At 42.4% G+C, this 16,689-nt stretch overlaps 1 protein-coding gene across 5 annotated transcripts in view; it reads left to right on the forward strand.

Moving 5' to 3' along the window:
- Positions 1 to 812: 812 nt before the first annotated feature.
- Positions 813 to 16,689, forward strand: part of LOC100021480 (zinc finger protein 260-like) — a 42,083-nt gene continuing 26,206 nt past the window's right edge. Inside the window, exons 1-2 of one of the 5 annotated variants that reach the window (XM_016422380.2) lie at positions 813 to 1,058; positions 1,915 to 2,037. In XM_016422380.2, coding sequence (XP_016277866.1) covers positions 828 to 1,058; positions 1,915 to 2,037 — 354 coding nt within the window. In that variant the 5' untranslated portion in view covers positions 813 to 827. Of the gene's footprint in view, positions 1,161 to 1,301; positions 1,779 to 1,898; positions 2,038 to 4,246; positions 4,399 to 16,689 lie in introns of those variants that run through there. The other 4 variants (XM_016422381.2, XM_056825763.1, XM_056825764.1 and 1 more) reach the window with 4 other exon arrangements.

Here is a 16,689-nt window from a genome sequence, read left to right on the forward strand (position 1 = left end):
AGAGTCTGGAGTCCAGGGAAGGGCCCAGCCCGGACACCCCCATCCCAGGCCTGTGTATTCTCTCCTCCTGAGCCCAGCAGCCCTGCAGACAGACACACAGACACTCCCAGACTGTCCTCTGTCCATCAGGGCTCCCAGCCTGGCTCAGAGGCTGCTGCTGCCTTCTGTGGCCTCCTCCAGGGCAGGAGGGGTTCCTGGGCTTCCCCCAGGCCTCTGGAGGGTCTTTGGACCTCTGGGCTGGGGAGGTGCTGAAGGAGACCCTCCTCAGCCAGCCCAGAAGCCCAGGAGACCCTGAGGAAGCAGCTCTGTTTCCCCCCCAGACCCTCTCTGGACCAGCTTCCCCACAGCCCCTGCTCATGCTCTTATTATCTGGATCTCACCATGGGGGAAACTGAGGCAAAGCCTGGGAAGGGCCTTGGTCAGGCTCTCCCAGCTGGGCAGTGTCTGAGGCCACCTTTGAGCCCAGGCCAAGGGAAATCCCAGAGTCACCTGATTCCTCCACCTGGGGAGAGGGTTGGCCCCTCCTTGGGGGAGTCTCCAGGGTTCCCCCAAAGCCAAAGGGGCAGCAGAATTTTCAGAGAGATCCCTGGAGGAGGGGAAGCTGTGGGAGGGGCTTTGGGCCTGTATTGTCAGCTGCTGCCCTGTGCCTCAGTTTCCTCCTCTGTCATATAGGGGGGATCCTAGCACCCCCTACTCAGGTCCTGGGGGAGGATAAATCCATTCACTGATCAGTCAATCAATAGACACTTATTAGGCACCTGCTGTGTGCCAGGCTCTAGCCTCAGGCCGCCTCCAGTGGAAAGAAGCCTGGCAGTGCTGGAGCGGAAATGGAGAGAAGGGAGAAGGCTGCAGCTCCCCAAGCTGGGAGACAATCAGTGTTTAGCCCCTCCCCCACCCGTCCTCTTCGCCAGGGGCCCAGGCCGGACTTCATTTCCCAGAATGCCTCCGTCCTGACAGAGGGGAAGTCAGCTTTCTGGTACGGAGGACTCCATTTCCCAGAAGGCCTGTTTCCGGACGTCTCCCTAGTCTCGCCTCCTCCCCCAGGTGACAGGCTCCAGGTACTCGGGGAATCCCCTTTGGTTCCTCTTAGATCCCGGAGGGCGCGCGGTAGTGACTCTCGGCTGTTCTCGGCTGTTGCTCCCGGAGTTTAGCTTTGCTGGGTGAGAATAGGAGGGGGGAAGCCCACGCGCAGGCGCGGCCCCCGGCTTCCCTGGTCCGGCGGAGACTTTCTGCTCTGACTCCTGGAGGGCGGGAAGAGCCGGGTGGACCAGTTCCGGGTGATGAGCTTGGGCGTAGCGGGGAGTGTGCGCATGTGCAGCACGGGAAGTGGGGAAGGGGCTGTGTAGCGGGGTTTGAGTGTGGGGTGCTGGGCGGGGAGGCTGTGGGTGTCTATGGGTCACTTTTAAGGACCTCAGAAACGGGACCAACACGGAAGCGCCCGTGTCTAGGGCCTTGCCAGGACCTAGAGCCAGGAAGCAGCTGGGGAGGGGGAGAGGGAGGGGGAAAGCATGGGGGAGGGGCTGGTCTGGGCCAAAAACTTGAGAAGAGAGAAGCTGCTATCTTAGGCCTGGTGGGTGGGGCATGCCGTGATCACATGCCATGGAAGGAGCCCGATCTTAGGCACTGAAGAGATGCCCTCACGCACTCCCAAATCCCCACCTGATGCCCGACACCCCACTCCATCGCCCCCCCCCCATTACCCAGTAATCCCAGCAGCCTCCCCCGTCCAGCCAGTGAAGCTTCTGAATGGAATAAAGACAAAGATGATATCAGAGGAGGTGTGGGGGGAGCATTTTCCTGGCCAGTCCAAGGCCCTTCCCTAACCTGAGGCTCCCTGTTCCCACCTGTAGGGGGGAAGAGTTTCTCCTGATGCCTAGGAGCCCCTCTGAGTCCTCCCCCTCTCTCCTCCCCCAGGGTCACAGAGAGGAAGTCTTTCCACCTCGGGTCTGCCACCCCCCTGAAGCACCTCAGTGTGGCGCGGCAGAGAGCCTGCAGACAGAGCGAATGGCCCCCTGGTCCCTGAGGCCCCCCTTCCAGGTGAGTGCAGCCCCTCCCAGGCCAGTCTGGAACCCAGCAGAACTCAGAGCTGGGTCTTGTAAAGGGTGAAATTATGGCCGAGACTGAATTCATAATTAATTTAGGTCACCAAGGATTTTGTTTATAAAAATTCTAATGAAAACCCCAAATATTAAAATACCCAAGTCAGCTGCCAAATTTTGTGGTGATTTCATTAATATAGTGGAGAAGATTAAGAAGAACAGAGAGGGAAAGGGTGAAGGATCCCCCCCCCTCCCCTTGGCTGATACAGCCGGGAAGATTAGAAGATCTAGAAAGTAAGGGTTTGGAGTGTGAAGGGGGAAGGAATCAACCTGAACTCCAAAAGTGGCTCACCTGAGATGCCTGAACCTGAATCAAGTCAAGGACAAAACTCACCGCCAAAATCCAGACAAATAACTGCTGCTACTCCCAAGATATCGGAACATGCTTCCAGCCAGAGTCACCTCTCCAGGGAAAGAGGAAGAGATAGGAAGTGATGTGCCATATATGGACGTTTTTACATCCCTTTTCTGCATCTCATCTATACCAATGAGTACTTAGCTTGACTTAGGATAGCCCAGAGGTCTGTTCTTTTTCCAGCACATTTCTGTTGAAGGCCATTTCTTAGATAATTAAATCTTGAGTTAGATGCAGACCTTCAAAATCTTGTTAAACTAAGAAGGGAGGAGAAATGTAGAGTTTCCAAGACTAGATTCTGTTATTCCAAGTATCTCTATTGTTATTGATCAGGAAATGGCCAAATCAAATCTAAAGAATGGTCTGATTAGGATGGAATAGTTTTAAAATTCACAATTTACCCCTACGGCCCAATGAAGACTAGTCTCTCTGATGGGTCTTGTAAACATACCAGCTATGAAATTACAATCGTTATAGGTAAGGGGGAAATGGAAGAGAGAGACAACAAAACCAGTGTTTTGCTGGGCACATGGACAAAGGCCAATTAGGGGGCAATCACCTTTGGCATAAGAGTGTACATTCAAAATAATTAGTCAACCAACCTTCAGTTCAATCAACCACACCCCAAGGTTCATTCTTGATCTTGATGTAATGTAGGTTTTCTAGCATCTTTCTGCAACAGTTCATTCTCTGGATTTAGGAGTTAGCAAGATTCTTCCTTGAAGATCTTTCACAAACAAAAAAAATTTCAAAATCTTGGATTTTTATTAAAATACAATTCTCCTGTGAAGTGGGTGTTAAAAAAAAATTCCAGTTCAGCTTAGGATGCATTGTTCAGTTATGGGGGTGTATGAGTTGGTTATTAAAAGAATTCAAAAACAATATAAACAAAACAAAAATATATGAAGGGAAAAAATATGGAAGAAATTTAAACTTTTGGGAGAAAAAAAATTCAAAATCAGAATCAAAAATATCAATATCTATGTATATAAAATGTTGAGTAAACAAGAATAAATTTATAATAGGCCCTTGTACAGGTCCAATTTAATGTAATTTCTATCCCACAAGTCTGTAGGACAGAATGCAGTAATATTTCACTTACCCATTTGCAGCCAAGACTACAGGAAATTGCCATACTATAAGAAGGAAAGGAAGTAGAATTCTATTTTGATAGGGAAGCGTCATTCCCTGGTCTGATTTTTAGTTATTCTCAGGGATATAGGGAGTCAGCGTGATAGTCAAATTTTGGTACTTGTATGAGTACTTCACAAAGAGTGTACAAGGAAGTCCTACGACTTAACGTATGTCAAGCGTCGCTACCTCGACTCCATATTAGTATTTCCTGTGTGCTCTTTTGGGCACTATTCAGGTTAAGTCTGTGCTCCTTGTTTTTATCCCATTTCCTGGAATCAGACAAAAACATCAATCACAGTCCCATAACAATTTATCAATAAATGGCAGGATATAAAACTTATATTACTGCAGAGAGCGAAAAGAAATTTAATTGTATGTACTTTTAGTACAAGAAATGAGGAAAAGGGGGAAAAAATCGAATATTCTAATCAAAAGAAAAGAAAAAAATATGGGGAAAAAATCAGGAATTTAATGTGTTCTTGAAAAACAGTATCCACTTGTCAATGGATTATTATCTCCAATTCATGTGATAGGATAGAGTTAATCAGTCTCAACAAAAGATGCTCTCTTTAAATGTGAGTAATGAATCCAAGAGTCCTTATCTCCAACCTTTATAGATGTTGGAGTAGCTAACAATATTTGGAATGGTTCTTCCCAGGAAGCCTGAGTTGCTCCAGTATGCTGGAAATTCTTAAAATGCACCTTGTCTCCTGGGTTCAGGTCGTGAAGTGAAAAGTCTAGTGGTCTGGCTTGTACTGCAGCTCCGGATTCATGGAGTTCCCACAGTTTGTGCTGTGATTCCTGTATAGTGTAAGTAATGGTACTATCTCCCCCTAGTAGTGATTTATATGCAGGGGATAAAAGCTTACCCTGGCGGATGTCCAAAAAGCATCGCAAATAGTGAGATATGTGGATCTCCTCTAGGCCTGCTTCTAAGATAAAATAGAGCCAGAGGGAGTATTTCAGGCCATTTTAAATGGGTCTCAATGTATAATTTGCCAATCATATTTTTAAGTTCTTTATTCATCCTCTCCACTTGTCCTGAGCTCTGGGGATGATATGGAACATGGAATTTGGGAGTTATCCCTAAGCAAGAATATATTTGATTTAAGACAGAATCAGTAAAATGACTTCCTCTATCTGAATAAATATGTACTGGCAGGCCAAAGCAAGGAATAATGTCTTTTAAAAGCACCTTAGCAACAAAAGCCGCTGTGGCTCGGGTTGCAGGAAATGCTTCCGGCCATCTTGTCAGTTGATCTATTAAGATTAGACACAATTTATAATGTCCGGTCTTTGGCCTTGTTATGAAATCTATCTGTAGGTTGTCAAAAGGTGGGTAAGCCAGAGGATGCCCACCAAGAGCTTTGCCACGAAAGGCATGTTGGTTATACGCCTGGCAGGTAGAGCAGGCTGAACACACTAGAGGCTATGGTAGTTATACCCGGGGCTATCCATACTCTCGTAACAGAGTCCACAATGCCCTGGATACTGAAGTGACCATTTTTATGAATAGATTGGCATATTTGGTGATAGAAACTTCTAGGGAGCAGGGGTTTACCTTCAGATGACACCCATACTCCATTAATCTGTTTTGCTTTGAATCTTTGCTTCCATTTTTCAACCTCCTTTTCATTATAGGAAAGAGACAAATTTATATCATCAGTGGTTGTTAATGTTAAAATTAATTCAGGCCCTTCTATGGCTGCTAGCTTTGCAGCTGCATCTGCTCAGTCATTTCCCCTAGAGACAGGGTCAGAGCCACCTGTATGGGCAGAGCAGTGAACTACAGCTAGGGCTTCAGGCAGTTTGAGAGCAGAAAGAACTTCATTAATAATTTCTGCATTATCTATGGGTTTTCCAGCTGAGGTTAAAAATCCTCTCTAGAGCCATAGCATCCCGACTGAGTGACAAATGCCAAAAGCATATCTAGAATCCATATAAATTGTTGCCTTTTTACCCTTGACAATTATAAAGGCATGTTGGAAAGCTATGAGTTCTGCCCCTTGAGTGCTAATATTAGTGAGCAGCGAAGCTCACCACTCAGTGGTAAATTCTGTGACTACAGCAGCTCCAGTGTAGCGTATGCCATCTCTCATAAAAGAACCATCAGTAAATCAGACCAGATATGAGTTGTTTAAGGGAGTGTCCAGGAGATTATCTCGAGGCTTTTCTGCCATGGACACTAGTGTTTCACAACTATGTAGTGGTTCTCCTGAAGTTGGTAAATCAGGAAACAAGGTGGCAGGGTTAAGAGTTGAACAGCTCTTCAATGTTATGTTTTCATTATTTAACAAGGTTATTTCATACCTTGTAATTCACTGATCAGAAAATGCCTGTGTTCTGTGTCTTAGCCACAATTCTTCTACTTCATGTGGGCACATAATTGTTAAAGGGCATTCCAATACTAGATCAACAGTTTTTTGTCACTATTATGGCTGTAGCAGCTACTCCTCTAAGACATGGTGGTTCTCCTGATGCTACTGGGTCCAGTTGGGCAGAATAATAAGCAATTGGTTGCTGAGAAAGTCCCGAAGTCTTGAGTTAAAACTCCTGAAGCTACCCCTCTTCGCTTATGTACATACAAAGTAAATGCCTTGTTGTAATCTGGGATGCCCAGGGCAGGGTCAGATAGGATAGCCTTTTTTTGATCTGATAGATCTGACAGGTGTTCTGGCTCTAATTTCAGTGGTTCAGGGACTGAATCCCTTGTTAGTGCTATAAGTGTTTTAGTAATTTCTCTATAGCAAGGAATTCATTGTCTGCAAAACCCTGTTGCTCCCAGAATTGCTCTCAACTATTTCTTAGTGGTAGGAGAGCTTAAATTTTGAATATTCTCAATTCGTTTGGGAGAAATAAAGCAGGCACCTGCAGACAGGATGAACCCCAAATATTCTACTTTAGGGAGGCACCACTGAACCTTATCCTTCAAGATCTTATGCCCTCTTTTGTGCAATTTCTTTTTTTTTTTTTTTTAATTTTAATATTATTTTATTTGGTCGTTTTCATACATTATTCACTGGAAACAAAGATCGTTTTCTTTTCCTCCCCTCCCCCCCCCCCCCCCCCCGCCTTTCCCTCTCCCATAGCCGACGCATGATTCCACTGGTTATCACATGTGTTCTTGACTCGAACCCATTTCCCTGTTGTTGGAGTTTGCATTATAGTGTTCATTTAGAGTCTCTCCTCAGTCTTATCTCCTCCAACCCTGTGGTCGAGCAGTTGCTTTTCAGCGGTGTTTTTACTCCCACAGTTTATCCTCTGCTTGTGGGTAGTATTTTTTTTTTAGATCCCTGCAGATTGTTCAGGGAAATTGCATTGATACTTATGGAGAAGTCCATCACCTTCGATTGTACCACAATGTATCAGTCTCTGTGTATAATGTTTTCCTGGTTCTGCTCCTTTCGCTCTGCATCACTTCCTGGAGGTTGTTCCAGTTCACATGGAATTCCTCCACTTTATTATTCCTTTTAGCACAATAATATTCCATCACCAACATATACCACAATTTGTTTAGCCATTCCCCAATTGAGGGGCATCCCCTCATTTTCCAATTTTTGGCCACCACAAAGAGCGCAGCTATGAATATTTTTGTACAAGTCTTTTTGTCCATTATCTCTTTGGGGTACAAGCCCAGCAGTGCTATGGCTGGATCAAAGGGCAGACAGTCTTTTATCGCCCTTTGGGCATAGTTCCAAATTGCCCTCCAGAATGGTTGGATCAATTCACAACTCCACCAGCAATGAATTAATGTCCCCACTTTGCCACATCCCCTCCAGCATTCATTACTTTGCATAGCTGTCATGTTAGCCAATCTGCTAGGTGTGAGATGATACCTCAGAGTTGTTTTGATTTGCATCTCTCTGATTATAAGAGATGTAGAGCACTTTTTCATGTGCTTATTAATAGTTTTGATTTCTTTGGCTGAGAATTGCCTGTTCATGTCCCTTGCCCATTTGTCAATTGGAGAATGGCTTGATTTTTTGTACAATTGATTTAGTTCTTTATAAATTTTAGTAATTAAACCCTTGTCAGAGGTTTTTATGAAGATTGTTTCCCAATTTGTTGCTACCCTTCTGATTTTGGTTACATTGGTTTTGTTTGTACAAAATGTGCAATTTCAAAAGGAGGTGTTTGCTATCTTCCTAACATGTTTCTGCATCTGTTGAAGCCAAGAGTTGTTCAACTACGTACTTGATTAATTTGCTGTTTTTCGCAATTCTTCAAGGTCCATCTCTGACCATCTTGGACAATGTGTTCTAAAGTAATTGTTAATCGCTTTGCAAAATTTATTGACAAAGATCCTTCTAACTTGTCTTAAGCTATTCTCTTTAGTTAGGTCCCAATCCAGATATCTGTCCCCAAACTCGATTATTCTATCCATGAATCTGGAGGGTGTTTCTTCCTCCTTTTGCTTAATTTTTTCAAATTCCATCCACTTATATGTACTGTCAGCACATTACCTCATTGCTGTAAGGATGGCCTCTCTACAACGGTATAGTTGTAGGTATAGTTGTAATCCTCAGGGTTGTTATAGTCCCATTTGGGATCCTAAGATGGCCAATGTGCTGCATTACACCCCCGTGTTTTGTTGACATAAGCAATTATTTTATTTTTCTCACGTTCAGTTAAAAATACCTGTCGCAGGTGGTGATCTGTGGATTCTTTCAATCTCCACTTTTCCTCTAGTTCTAGGATATTGGGGCAGTTTTCCTGAATAATTTCCTGTAATATGATGTCCAGGCTTTTTCTTTTGTCATGGTCTTCTGGTAGACCAATGGTTCTTAAATTGTCTCTCTTTGAACAATTTTCTAAATCATCTATTTTGTGAATGAGATGCTTCATATTTTCCTTAATTTTTTCATTCTTTTGGCTTTGTCTTGTAGTGTCCTGCTGCCTTGTGAGATCACTTAATTCCAGTTGTTGTATTCTGGTTCTTTAAAACTCGATTTCATCCCTGGCTTTTTGGTCATCCTTTTCCTTCTGGTCTGATTTTCTTTGAAGGTCATCTTTCATCCTCTTTACCTTGTCTTTCATCTCCTTTATCTTATCTTTCATCTTCTTTGCCACATCTTTCATCTCCTTTGCCTCATTTTCTAGGTGTTTGATTTTGGCTTTTGAGACAGTATTTTCTCATTTTAGTTCAAGTGCTTCTGTTTCCAGATGATTAATCTTAATTTTTAAGTTCTTTTCCCAATGGTCTTCAGCCTCTCTTAATTGTGTTTTGAGTTCTTCCACAACCTGTATCCAATTCACTGGGATTTCTGATTTATCGTTTGCTGATCTCTCCTCCTCTGTTCTGTTTGCTGAATAGAAGCTGTCTATTGTCATTTCATTCTTCTTTTTCTGTTCTTTGCTCATATTCATGCCTTCTTTACTCCCCGTATTTGTGCCTTTGCTCCTCTCATTTTTTTGGTTTTGGGGGATTCTGTCAGTCTCCTGTCTTGGAGCTTTAAGAGAAGATCTCTCGGTGTAGTCTCTGGGGGAGGGTTGTTGGGGGGTTTGAGCTTCCCTGTCCTCTGGAGGCTTTTGATTGGCTTAAAGTCCAGCAATCAATGAGGATGGGTGTGGAGCCTGGGCTTCCCTGAGTTCTGGAGACATTTGATGGGATTAAGTTCACTTCAGTTCGTCTGGGTGTGCTCTGATTCTAAAACCTCCTGGGTGGCTGGAGCAAATATGGAGGATCTCCAAAGCTCTGGCCAGGCTGCCAGGTCTATGCTTTCTCTCTAGCTCCTTCCCCACTATCTGTGTTGGACGCTCTGAACTTGGCATAGCACTGCCTGCAAGGTACACCCTCCAGACCAGTACCTTTTCCCACCCAGAAGTTCCCACTTGTAGCATCCCAAGCATATTCACATCTATGAAATATAAATGACTGTATCATTACTGTGTCTCCAGCATAAGGTTATACCAATGAGGCTTGTGAATGTAACCTTGAACTGGCCATGCGGCCCTTGCCTAAGACAAACTCATTAACGTGCTCGGACTCAATTCCCCGGGAAAGCGCGGTTTGCAATCTACACGCCCAAAGGTGTTCCCTCTACCTTGCCACCCAATCTTGATTGTCTATACTTTGTGATGTGGCTACTACGTGGTTGGGAGTACCGCCCAAGCAGGACAGGAATAAATTCAGAGGCAAACCCATGAACTTCCTCTTGGCTTTTCTCCCCTTCCATGGAGCTCCACTGGGCTCCTCAATGACTCTGTCTCTCTCTCCTCTTGACCTTCTCCTTCCCCGAGGCTGTAACCATCTCGGCCAGCATTTCCTATCTTAATCTCCTCATCCACCTCATGTTCCTTTGTACTCATACTTTCCTATCAAGGGAGTATCATAGGGATTGCCTGCCCTATCCAACCACTGACTTGTCCGTGTCTTTCATTCTCCACCCTGGTTCTCGGTTCCTACCTCTCCTTGGGTCCCATCACAAAGGTGAGCCCCTTCCCTTGTGGGACCCTGCTGGTCAGGGAAGTTCATTAAGGAAAACCCCACACCACTGCTGCTGGAGTCTCAGCACTCTAGGTAGGAGGGAGGATGAGTCCTGGGACCTTCCTTCTGTCTTCCCCTTAAACCTGAGTGTTTTCGGATTCCAGCTTTTCGGGGGGTATACCTTTTGAATTAAGTCCAGCTAGAAGGTTCCTTGCCTCTGTCTTGTTGTTAAGTTTGATTTTCAGTCTCCTAGGAGCATTCAGTTTGTGATCGGTAAGGAAGGGTATTCAGAGGTCTGAACTTCTGCTCCTTCTAGGCCGCCATCTTGACTCCACCTCTTCGTCAGAGGTTTTTGTAATGAAGATTGTTTCCCAATTTGTTGCACCCCTTCTAATTTTGGATGCACTTATATTTCTTCTTCTGTGTCCAGTTCTTTTTCTACATCTATATCCTTTATTGCAATCTCCTTAGGATTATTTTCCTTTCCCAGTCCATTTCCCCTGTAAAAAATTCACAAGGCACTTCCCCCATTAGTGTGTCAGCCTTTTTATGTTTCCACTGACCACCTGCAAATATTTCGGTATAGCACTGTTTCTGATGTAGTTTTGCATTGTGGACATTTCTTTGGCTCGGGCAGACCCCTGATAGAACCTGCCTTCATAGTCACTGGGGTAATTGGGTCTTCCGTCCTGATATGGATATTGAAATCTATCAGGGAACTTATTTATTCTATAACCTGCATGGTGGTTGTTTACCCCTTGCCAGAAAATCAATGTGCATGGTAATAATTCCTATTTCCCTTTTAAAATCTACCATTCTGTCTTGCCCAAGCCTGACAACCCCTTATGCAGTGTCCAAAATTTCTACAGAAATAACATTGTGGACCTCTGTTGTTATGATTTCTTTGTTGGGTAACGATTTGTCTGGGGTGCCTGAATTCCCTTGTTGCTACTATTACTGCTTTTTCTTTCTTGTCAGATTTGCTTGTTTCCATTTTTAGATCTCTTATTTCCTTTTTTAAATTACCAAATCAAGGGTCTCATTGGGTTTCTTATCATGGTCCACTTGAATAATGTATGTGGCAACTCTCCTAAGGTCTGCAAGGGATATTTCTGACCAGTCAGGACAGCTTTGTTGAAAGTAATGCTGGATTACTTACTGTACATGAGTTCCTCACAAATTGCCTACACAATTCTTGAAATCTTTGTTGGTCCCTGTATCCAAAGACAAATGCCTTTCTCCCAAATCAATAAGCTTATCTATATATTTGGATGGTGTTTCCCCCACTTCCTGCCTTAGTTGCTCAAATTTTATCCATACCCCAGGTCTATTTGAGTATTGCCTCATGGTGGTGATGAGTGCCTCCTTTGCTCTCACTAGTTCTTCATACTCCCTAGGATTATTTTCATCCCCACCTGGGCTAAATTCTGGCCACTCTGGTGTTTCTGGCATTATTTTTTTTTTATATTTCCCGTTTTGTCAGCATTTCATCCATTGATATGTCCAAATCTATGTATGTTGGATCATATTGTTTAATTATTTTTTCAAATTTTCTGATCATGGCCACAGGCTCTTCATGGATGGATGGGGTATTTTTTACCTGTCCAGATCCATTTGAATAAAGCTTTTCTTTTGTTGTACAGTGACCAGCTTCATATTATTGGTCATCATAGGCACCTCACACAATGGGAAAAGTATCCCCCATGCATTCTCTAGCACAACTGTTTGTTGTTGTAGTTTTGACAGTGCCACTTTGTGCTTTACATTTATTGCTCTTATTAACTTGTCTCTTTAACAATGCCAGTTTGTGTCCTATTCCATTTACTGTAGCCACTAAATACTTCAGTTGCACATCACTTTCCTTTTCCCTGATATGTCTTTTCTTCCAGGCTATTAGAATATTCAAGATGCAATAAAAACCCATACTAATTTAAACCAGTGCCAATAGCACTACAGTCAATAGTTGTGTTTGGTATATAATGTCTAGGAATGATCAGGTCAGTAGTGTGATATGGAAATCACTTTAAAAGACTGATATATATTAATTTAAGGTCGCCAAGGAATTCAGCTATGTAATTCCTAAATGAAAACTCAAGTCAGCAGTCAACCTTTTATGGAGTTTTTAATTACAAACAGGAGGAAGAAAGGTATTAGAGAGAGACAGAGCGAGAGAGAGAGAAAAAGGGGAGAGAAGGGAATAGGGCTTAAATAACCCCATTGCTTAGGCTGGGCCAAAGGCCCAAGCCCTTAGATAGCTGAGGCAAAGAAAAGAGATCAGTCCCTATCACTCATGTGACCAAAATGGAGAAACAGTCTCAGGGGCCTCCACTTCCAGCCTCCTTCAGAGCAAGCCCTCCTCTCAGACCTCTCCAGGAGCTCTCCCTCCAGGACCTCTCTCCTCTCAGCTCCTTCAGAGCAAAACCTCTCAGAGCAAAACCTCCTCAGTCCTCCTTCAGAGCCAGCCTCCTCAGTCCTCCTTCAGAGCCACCTCCTCAGAGCAAAACCTCCTCCCTTTTCCTCAGACCCTGCTATCTTTAAGGAAACCATCTAAGTTCCCTCCCCTCAGTTCTCACATCTACCAATCACTGTCGATCTCTCCTCTGTGCCAGTGGTGGCTCTAGCTTAACCCAGGACCGCCCAGAGGTCTGCCCCTTTGCACATGTCTGTTGAAGGTCATATTCTCAAATAATTAAATCTTGATCTTTGCTGCAGCCCTTCCTAAATCCTGTTACTCTGAGTAGGGTGGAGATTGGAAGTTCCAAGACCTGGTTCTGTCATTCCAAGTATCTCTATTGTATCAATTCTAAAATCAATCATGACTCAAAGAACTTCCTGTTCTATGCTTAAGCATAGGTCAAAGCCCTTTCCATTGTTTAGCAAAAGGTTTCTGTCCTAAAGTAGTCTTCAGTAGGGAGGAGAAGGATCCTCTCATGCCAAGGCGTTTCACATTCCAATAGAGTACTTACTATCAGTAGGAGATTTTTTCAAGTATGAAATTTCCCAATGGGGAAATTTCCAACATTCATAAGTCTAAGAAATTTTAAGGTTTACAGTAGCTGGTATATGGGATCAGGCATACGTATGCCTTTTAAATATCCAGGTAGTGTTGTATCCACTGATTGAATAAGATTTCCATATTAAGAAATAATAACACAATCCACATGACTAAATAGTCAGAGTCTCTTCAGATACTGCTTTGTGTAATTTGTGCTGACAGGGAGACACAGAGAATAAGACAGGCAGCCCTTTGGAACTCTTCCTAGTGCTGAAGTTATACTCCATCTGAGAATTCTGCCAGCTGAAAACTGCCTGCTTGTATCTGACTTGATCTTTGAAAATACTACTAATTTTTTGTTTTTAGTTCTGTAAGTTCTCTCCAAAACTGTAGTTTGCCAAATGTTATAAGGGTTTCCTAATGTGAAGATTGGATTCAGCTATCTCCTGATTGTAACAATGGAGATACTTAGATCTTTATTGTGAAGCTAGAATTGTAATCTCCTGATTGTAACAATGAAGGTACTTAGCTCTTCCTTTATAGTATAGTTAGAATTGTAAGCTACAAATCTATTTTTAGATTTGAGCTACAAAAAGGTGTTAAGTAACTACAAAAGGTGAATTAACCAAAAAAGGGTGTTAAGTAACTACAATATGAACTTATCAAAAGAGGTTTTAAGTAACCCAAAAAGATATAATCTAAGCAGAGAAGTTGAGAACTAAAGAGTGAGCGGTCCTGGAGAAAATCTAACCAAAGAAGGTAAGAACTAAAGAATGGGCAGTCCTGGAGGAAAGTGTCTGCTGTGTTTGGTAGATGTGAATATTTAGGGGAGGTGACACAAGAGAAAAAGGTATTTAAATAGAGGGAAAAAAGACTGAGTTTGGACATATGGATTCAGACATTTGGATGAGTTTGGACACAGTCACCCGGGCTTGGAGTGAAGGATCAGTCACTCGGAGCTAAAGGGAAGAGAGACATTTGGACAGTCAGTCACCCGGGTTTGGAGTGAAGAATGGAGGAGTGACTGGTAGACCATCACCCAGACTTCTTTTAGACTGTTACTGTTGGTGAGTCAAAAGCTGATTTAGTGACCCTGCCTTTATGGAGGTATGAAGCTTCCAGGAAAGGCCCAACTTCTTGAGACTCTTTTCCCCTGGAGTGGGTTTAGAAATTCTAACTGGTATCAGAAGATGCCAGAGGCTCTCTCTCTCGTTCTTTCATATCTTCCTTCTTTTGTAAATATTATTTATTAACTACCACAAATTCCATTTATTTTAGTAATTCATTTTGGGATTTAGAAATTAAATCCCTGGGGACCACCTAATTAATATATATTCAGAGTCCAACTACAATGAAAAATTTAATAGTAACCTTTATTGGTTCTTGGTATAGGATGGTAATACCAATAATTATGTCCTGTGTGGACAGTCTGTTGAATTTGCCTGTTTGAGAAATATGGCTTCTCAGAGCAGACTAAGAATTCCGGCTTAGCCAGTTATATAAAAAATACATTTTTATTATAGGTTAAAAAAACAAAACAACTAATTAAAGGGATAGGAAAAGGAAACAAGTGGAAAAGAAATTCTTATGATATATAAGTTCCTAAGCTAAAATTCCTTACTCCAACCACCAAATCTGATTCTCACAGATCTCCTTCCCCAACAAAGTTGAGACTACTCTCTCTTTCTATTCTATCTAAATCCCCCAAAACCTTAATCTATCTATCTTATCTAAATTATACACAAGAGAAATAAGTTAGGTCTCTCTCGTCTTTACTGTATAGATTAGCAAACAGCTTTGAATCTCCAAAGCCTTCTCCACTTTCCCAGTCAAACCTTCCTGGGGTTTCCACTGATGTTTCACCCACAATCTCCATCAGTTGTCAGGGCTTTTAAATGAATTTTAGATGTGAGAACACTGAGATTTTCCAAATCTTACTGAGTAGCTCTTAGGACCTCTTTTTGGGACAGGGTCAGCCCAAAGAGTAAAGTCAGTTGGGTAACTGTCTCTCAAAGCACTCTGGGAAAATTCTCTCTTACCTATATGTCCATCTGAGATTCTATTCAGATTTTAAAGAAACCTAAGTTATAAATCTCTTATGTATCTCTCAATAACTTATGCTACTTAAGTCTATTTCCTAATAACTCTTAACTTAATAAATAATTCTTACTTAATAAATAATTTTCTACAATATTATTCCACTTCCAACCCCTCCTTCTTATGCCCCTCCTACTTCTCTATAGGGACTTTTAAACCCTCCCCATTTCTCCCTCCTTCATATTACTCCCCTCCCCACCACCCCCTTTTTTATTCTCCTTCTACTTCTCAATTGAGTAAGATAGGATTTTATACCCCAGTGTATCTGGCTGTTTATTCCTCTCTGAGCCAATTCCAGGGAGAGCAAGATTTAAGTATTACCCCGTCACTGCCCTCATCCTCCCCTCTATTGTTAGAGTATTCCCCCCCTCCCAACCACTCTAGGTGATATAATTTACTCCATTTTCATTCTCTCTTCTCATTTCTCTTAGTACAATCCTTTTTGACTCCTAACGGCTTACTACCACACCATCTATGTGTACTTTTCATTTTTGTGATAATTACAATTTTTTTTTTAAACCCTTACCTTCCACCTTGGAATCAATACTATGTATTGGCTCTAAGGCAGAAGAGTGGTAAGGGCTAGGCAATGGGGGTCAAGTGACTTGCCCAGGGTCACACAGCTGGGAAGTGTTTGAGGCCAGATTTGAACCTAGGACCTCCCATCTCTAGGCCTGACTCTCAATCCACTGAACCACCCAGCTGCCCCCTGATAATTACAATTTTTAAGAGTTACAGATATCATCTTTCCTTATAGGAATGCATGCCATTTGAAACCTTATTCAAACCCTTAAATTTTTTCTCTAATTTACCTTTTTATTCTTCCCTTGAATTTTGTATGTTGATATCAGATTTTCTGTTTAAGTCTGGTCTTTTCTTCAGGAATGTTTGGAAATCTTCTATTTAATTAAATGGCTTTACCTTCCCCTGAAAGAATAGTATCACTTTGATGGGTAGGTGATTGTTGTAAACAACCTTGGTTGTAAACCCAGGTCCCTTGCCTTCTCAAATATCATATTCCAAGCCTTCTGGTCCTTCAATGTGGCAGCTGCCAGATGTTGTGTAATCCTAAGTAGGGGGCCATGCTAACTGAACAGTTTCTAGATGCTTGGAGTATTTTCTCCTTGACCTCGGTGCTCTTGAATTTGGCTATACCATTCCTGGGAGTTGGTGTTTGGGTATTTATTATAGGAGCTTATCTGTGGGTTCTTTCAATGTCTATTTTGCCTTCTTGTTTGAAAATATCAGGACAATTTTCTTGAATAAGTTCTTGTAATATGAGATCTAGGCTTTTTTTTTCTTCTCATGACTTCCAGGTAGTCCAGTAATTCTTATATTGTCTCTCCTGTATCTATTTTCAGTGTCATTTATTTTGTTCAGTGAGATATTTCATATTTTCTTCTATTTTTTTCATTCTTTTGGTTTGATTTTATTGTTTATTGATGTCTCATGGGGTTATTAGCTTTTATTTACTCAATTCAAATTTTAGATACTAAATTTTTTCCTATGTCACCTCCCCTAAGTTCTTACATCTACCAATCACAGTAGACGTTTTCCAAAGGACAGACCATTTGTAATTCAC

Source organism: Monodelphis domestica, chromosome 4, assembly GCF_027887165.1.
Source record: "Monodelphis domestica isolate mMonDom1 chromosome 4, mMonDom1.pri, whole genome shotgun sequence".
Classification (NCBI taxonomy): domain Eukaryota; kingdom Metazoa; phylum Chordata; class Mammalia; order Didelphimorphia; family Didelphidae; genus Monodelphis; species Monodelphis domestica.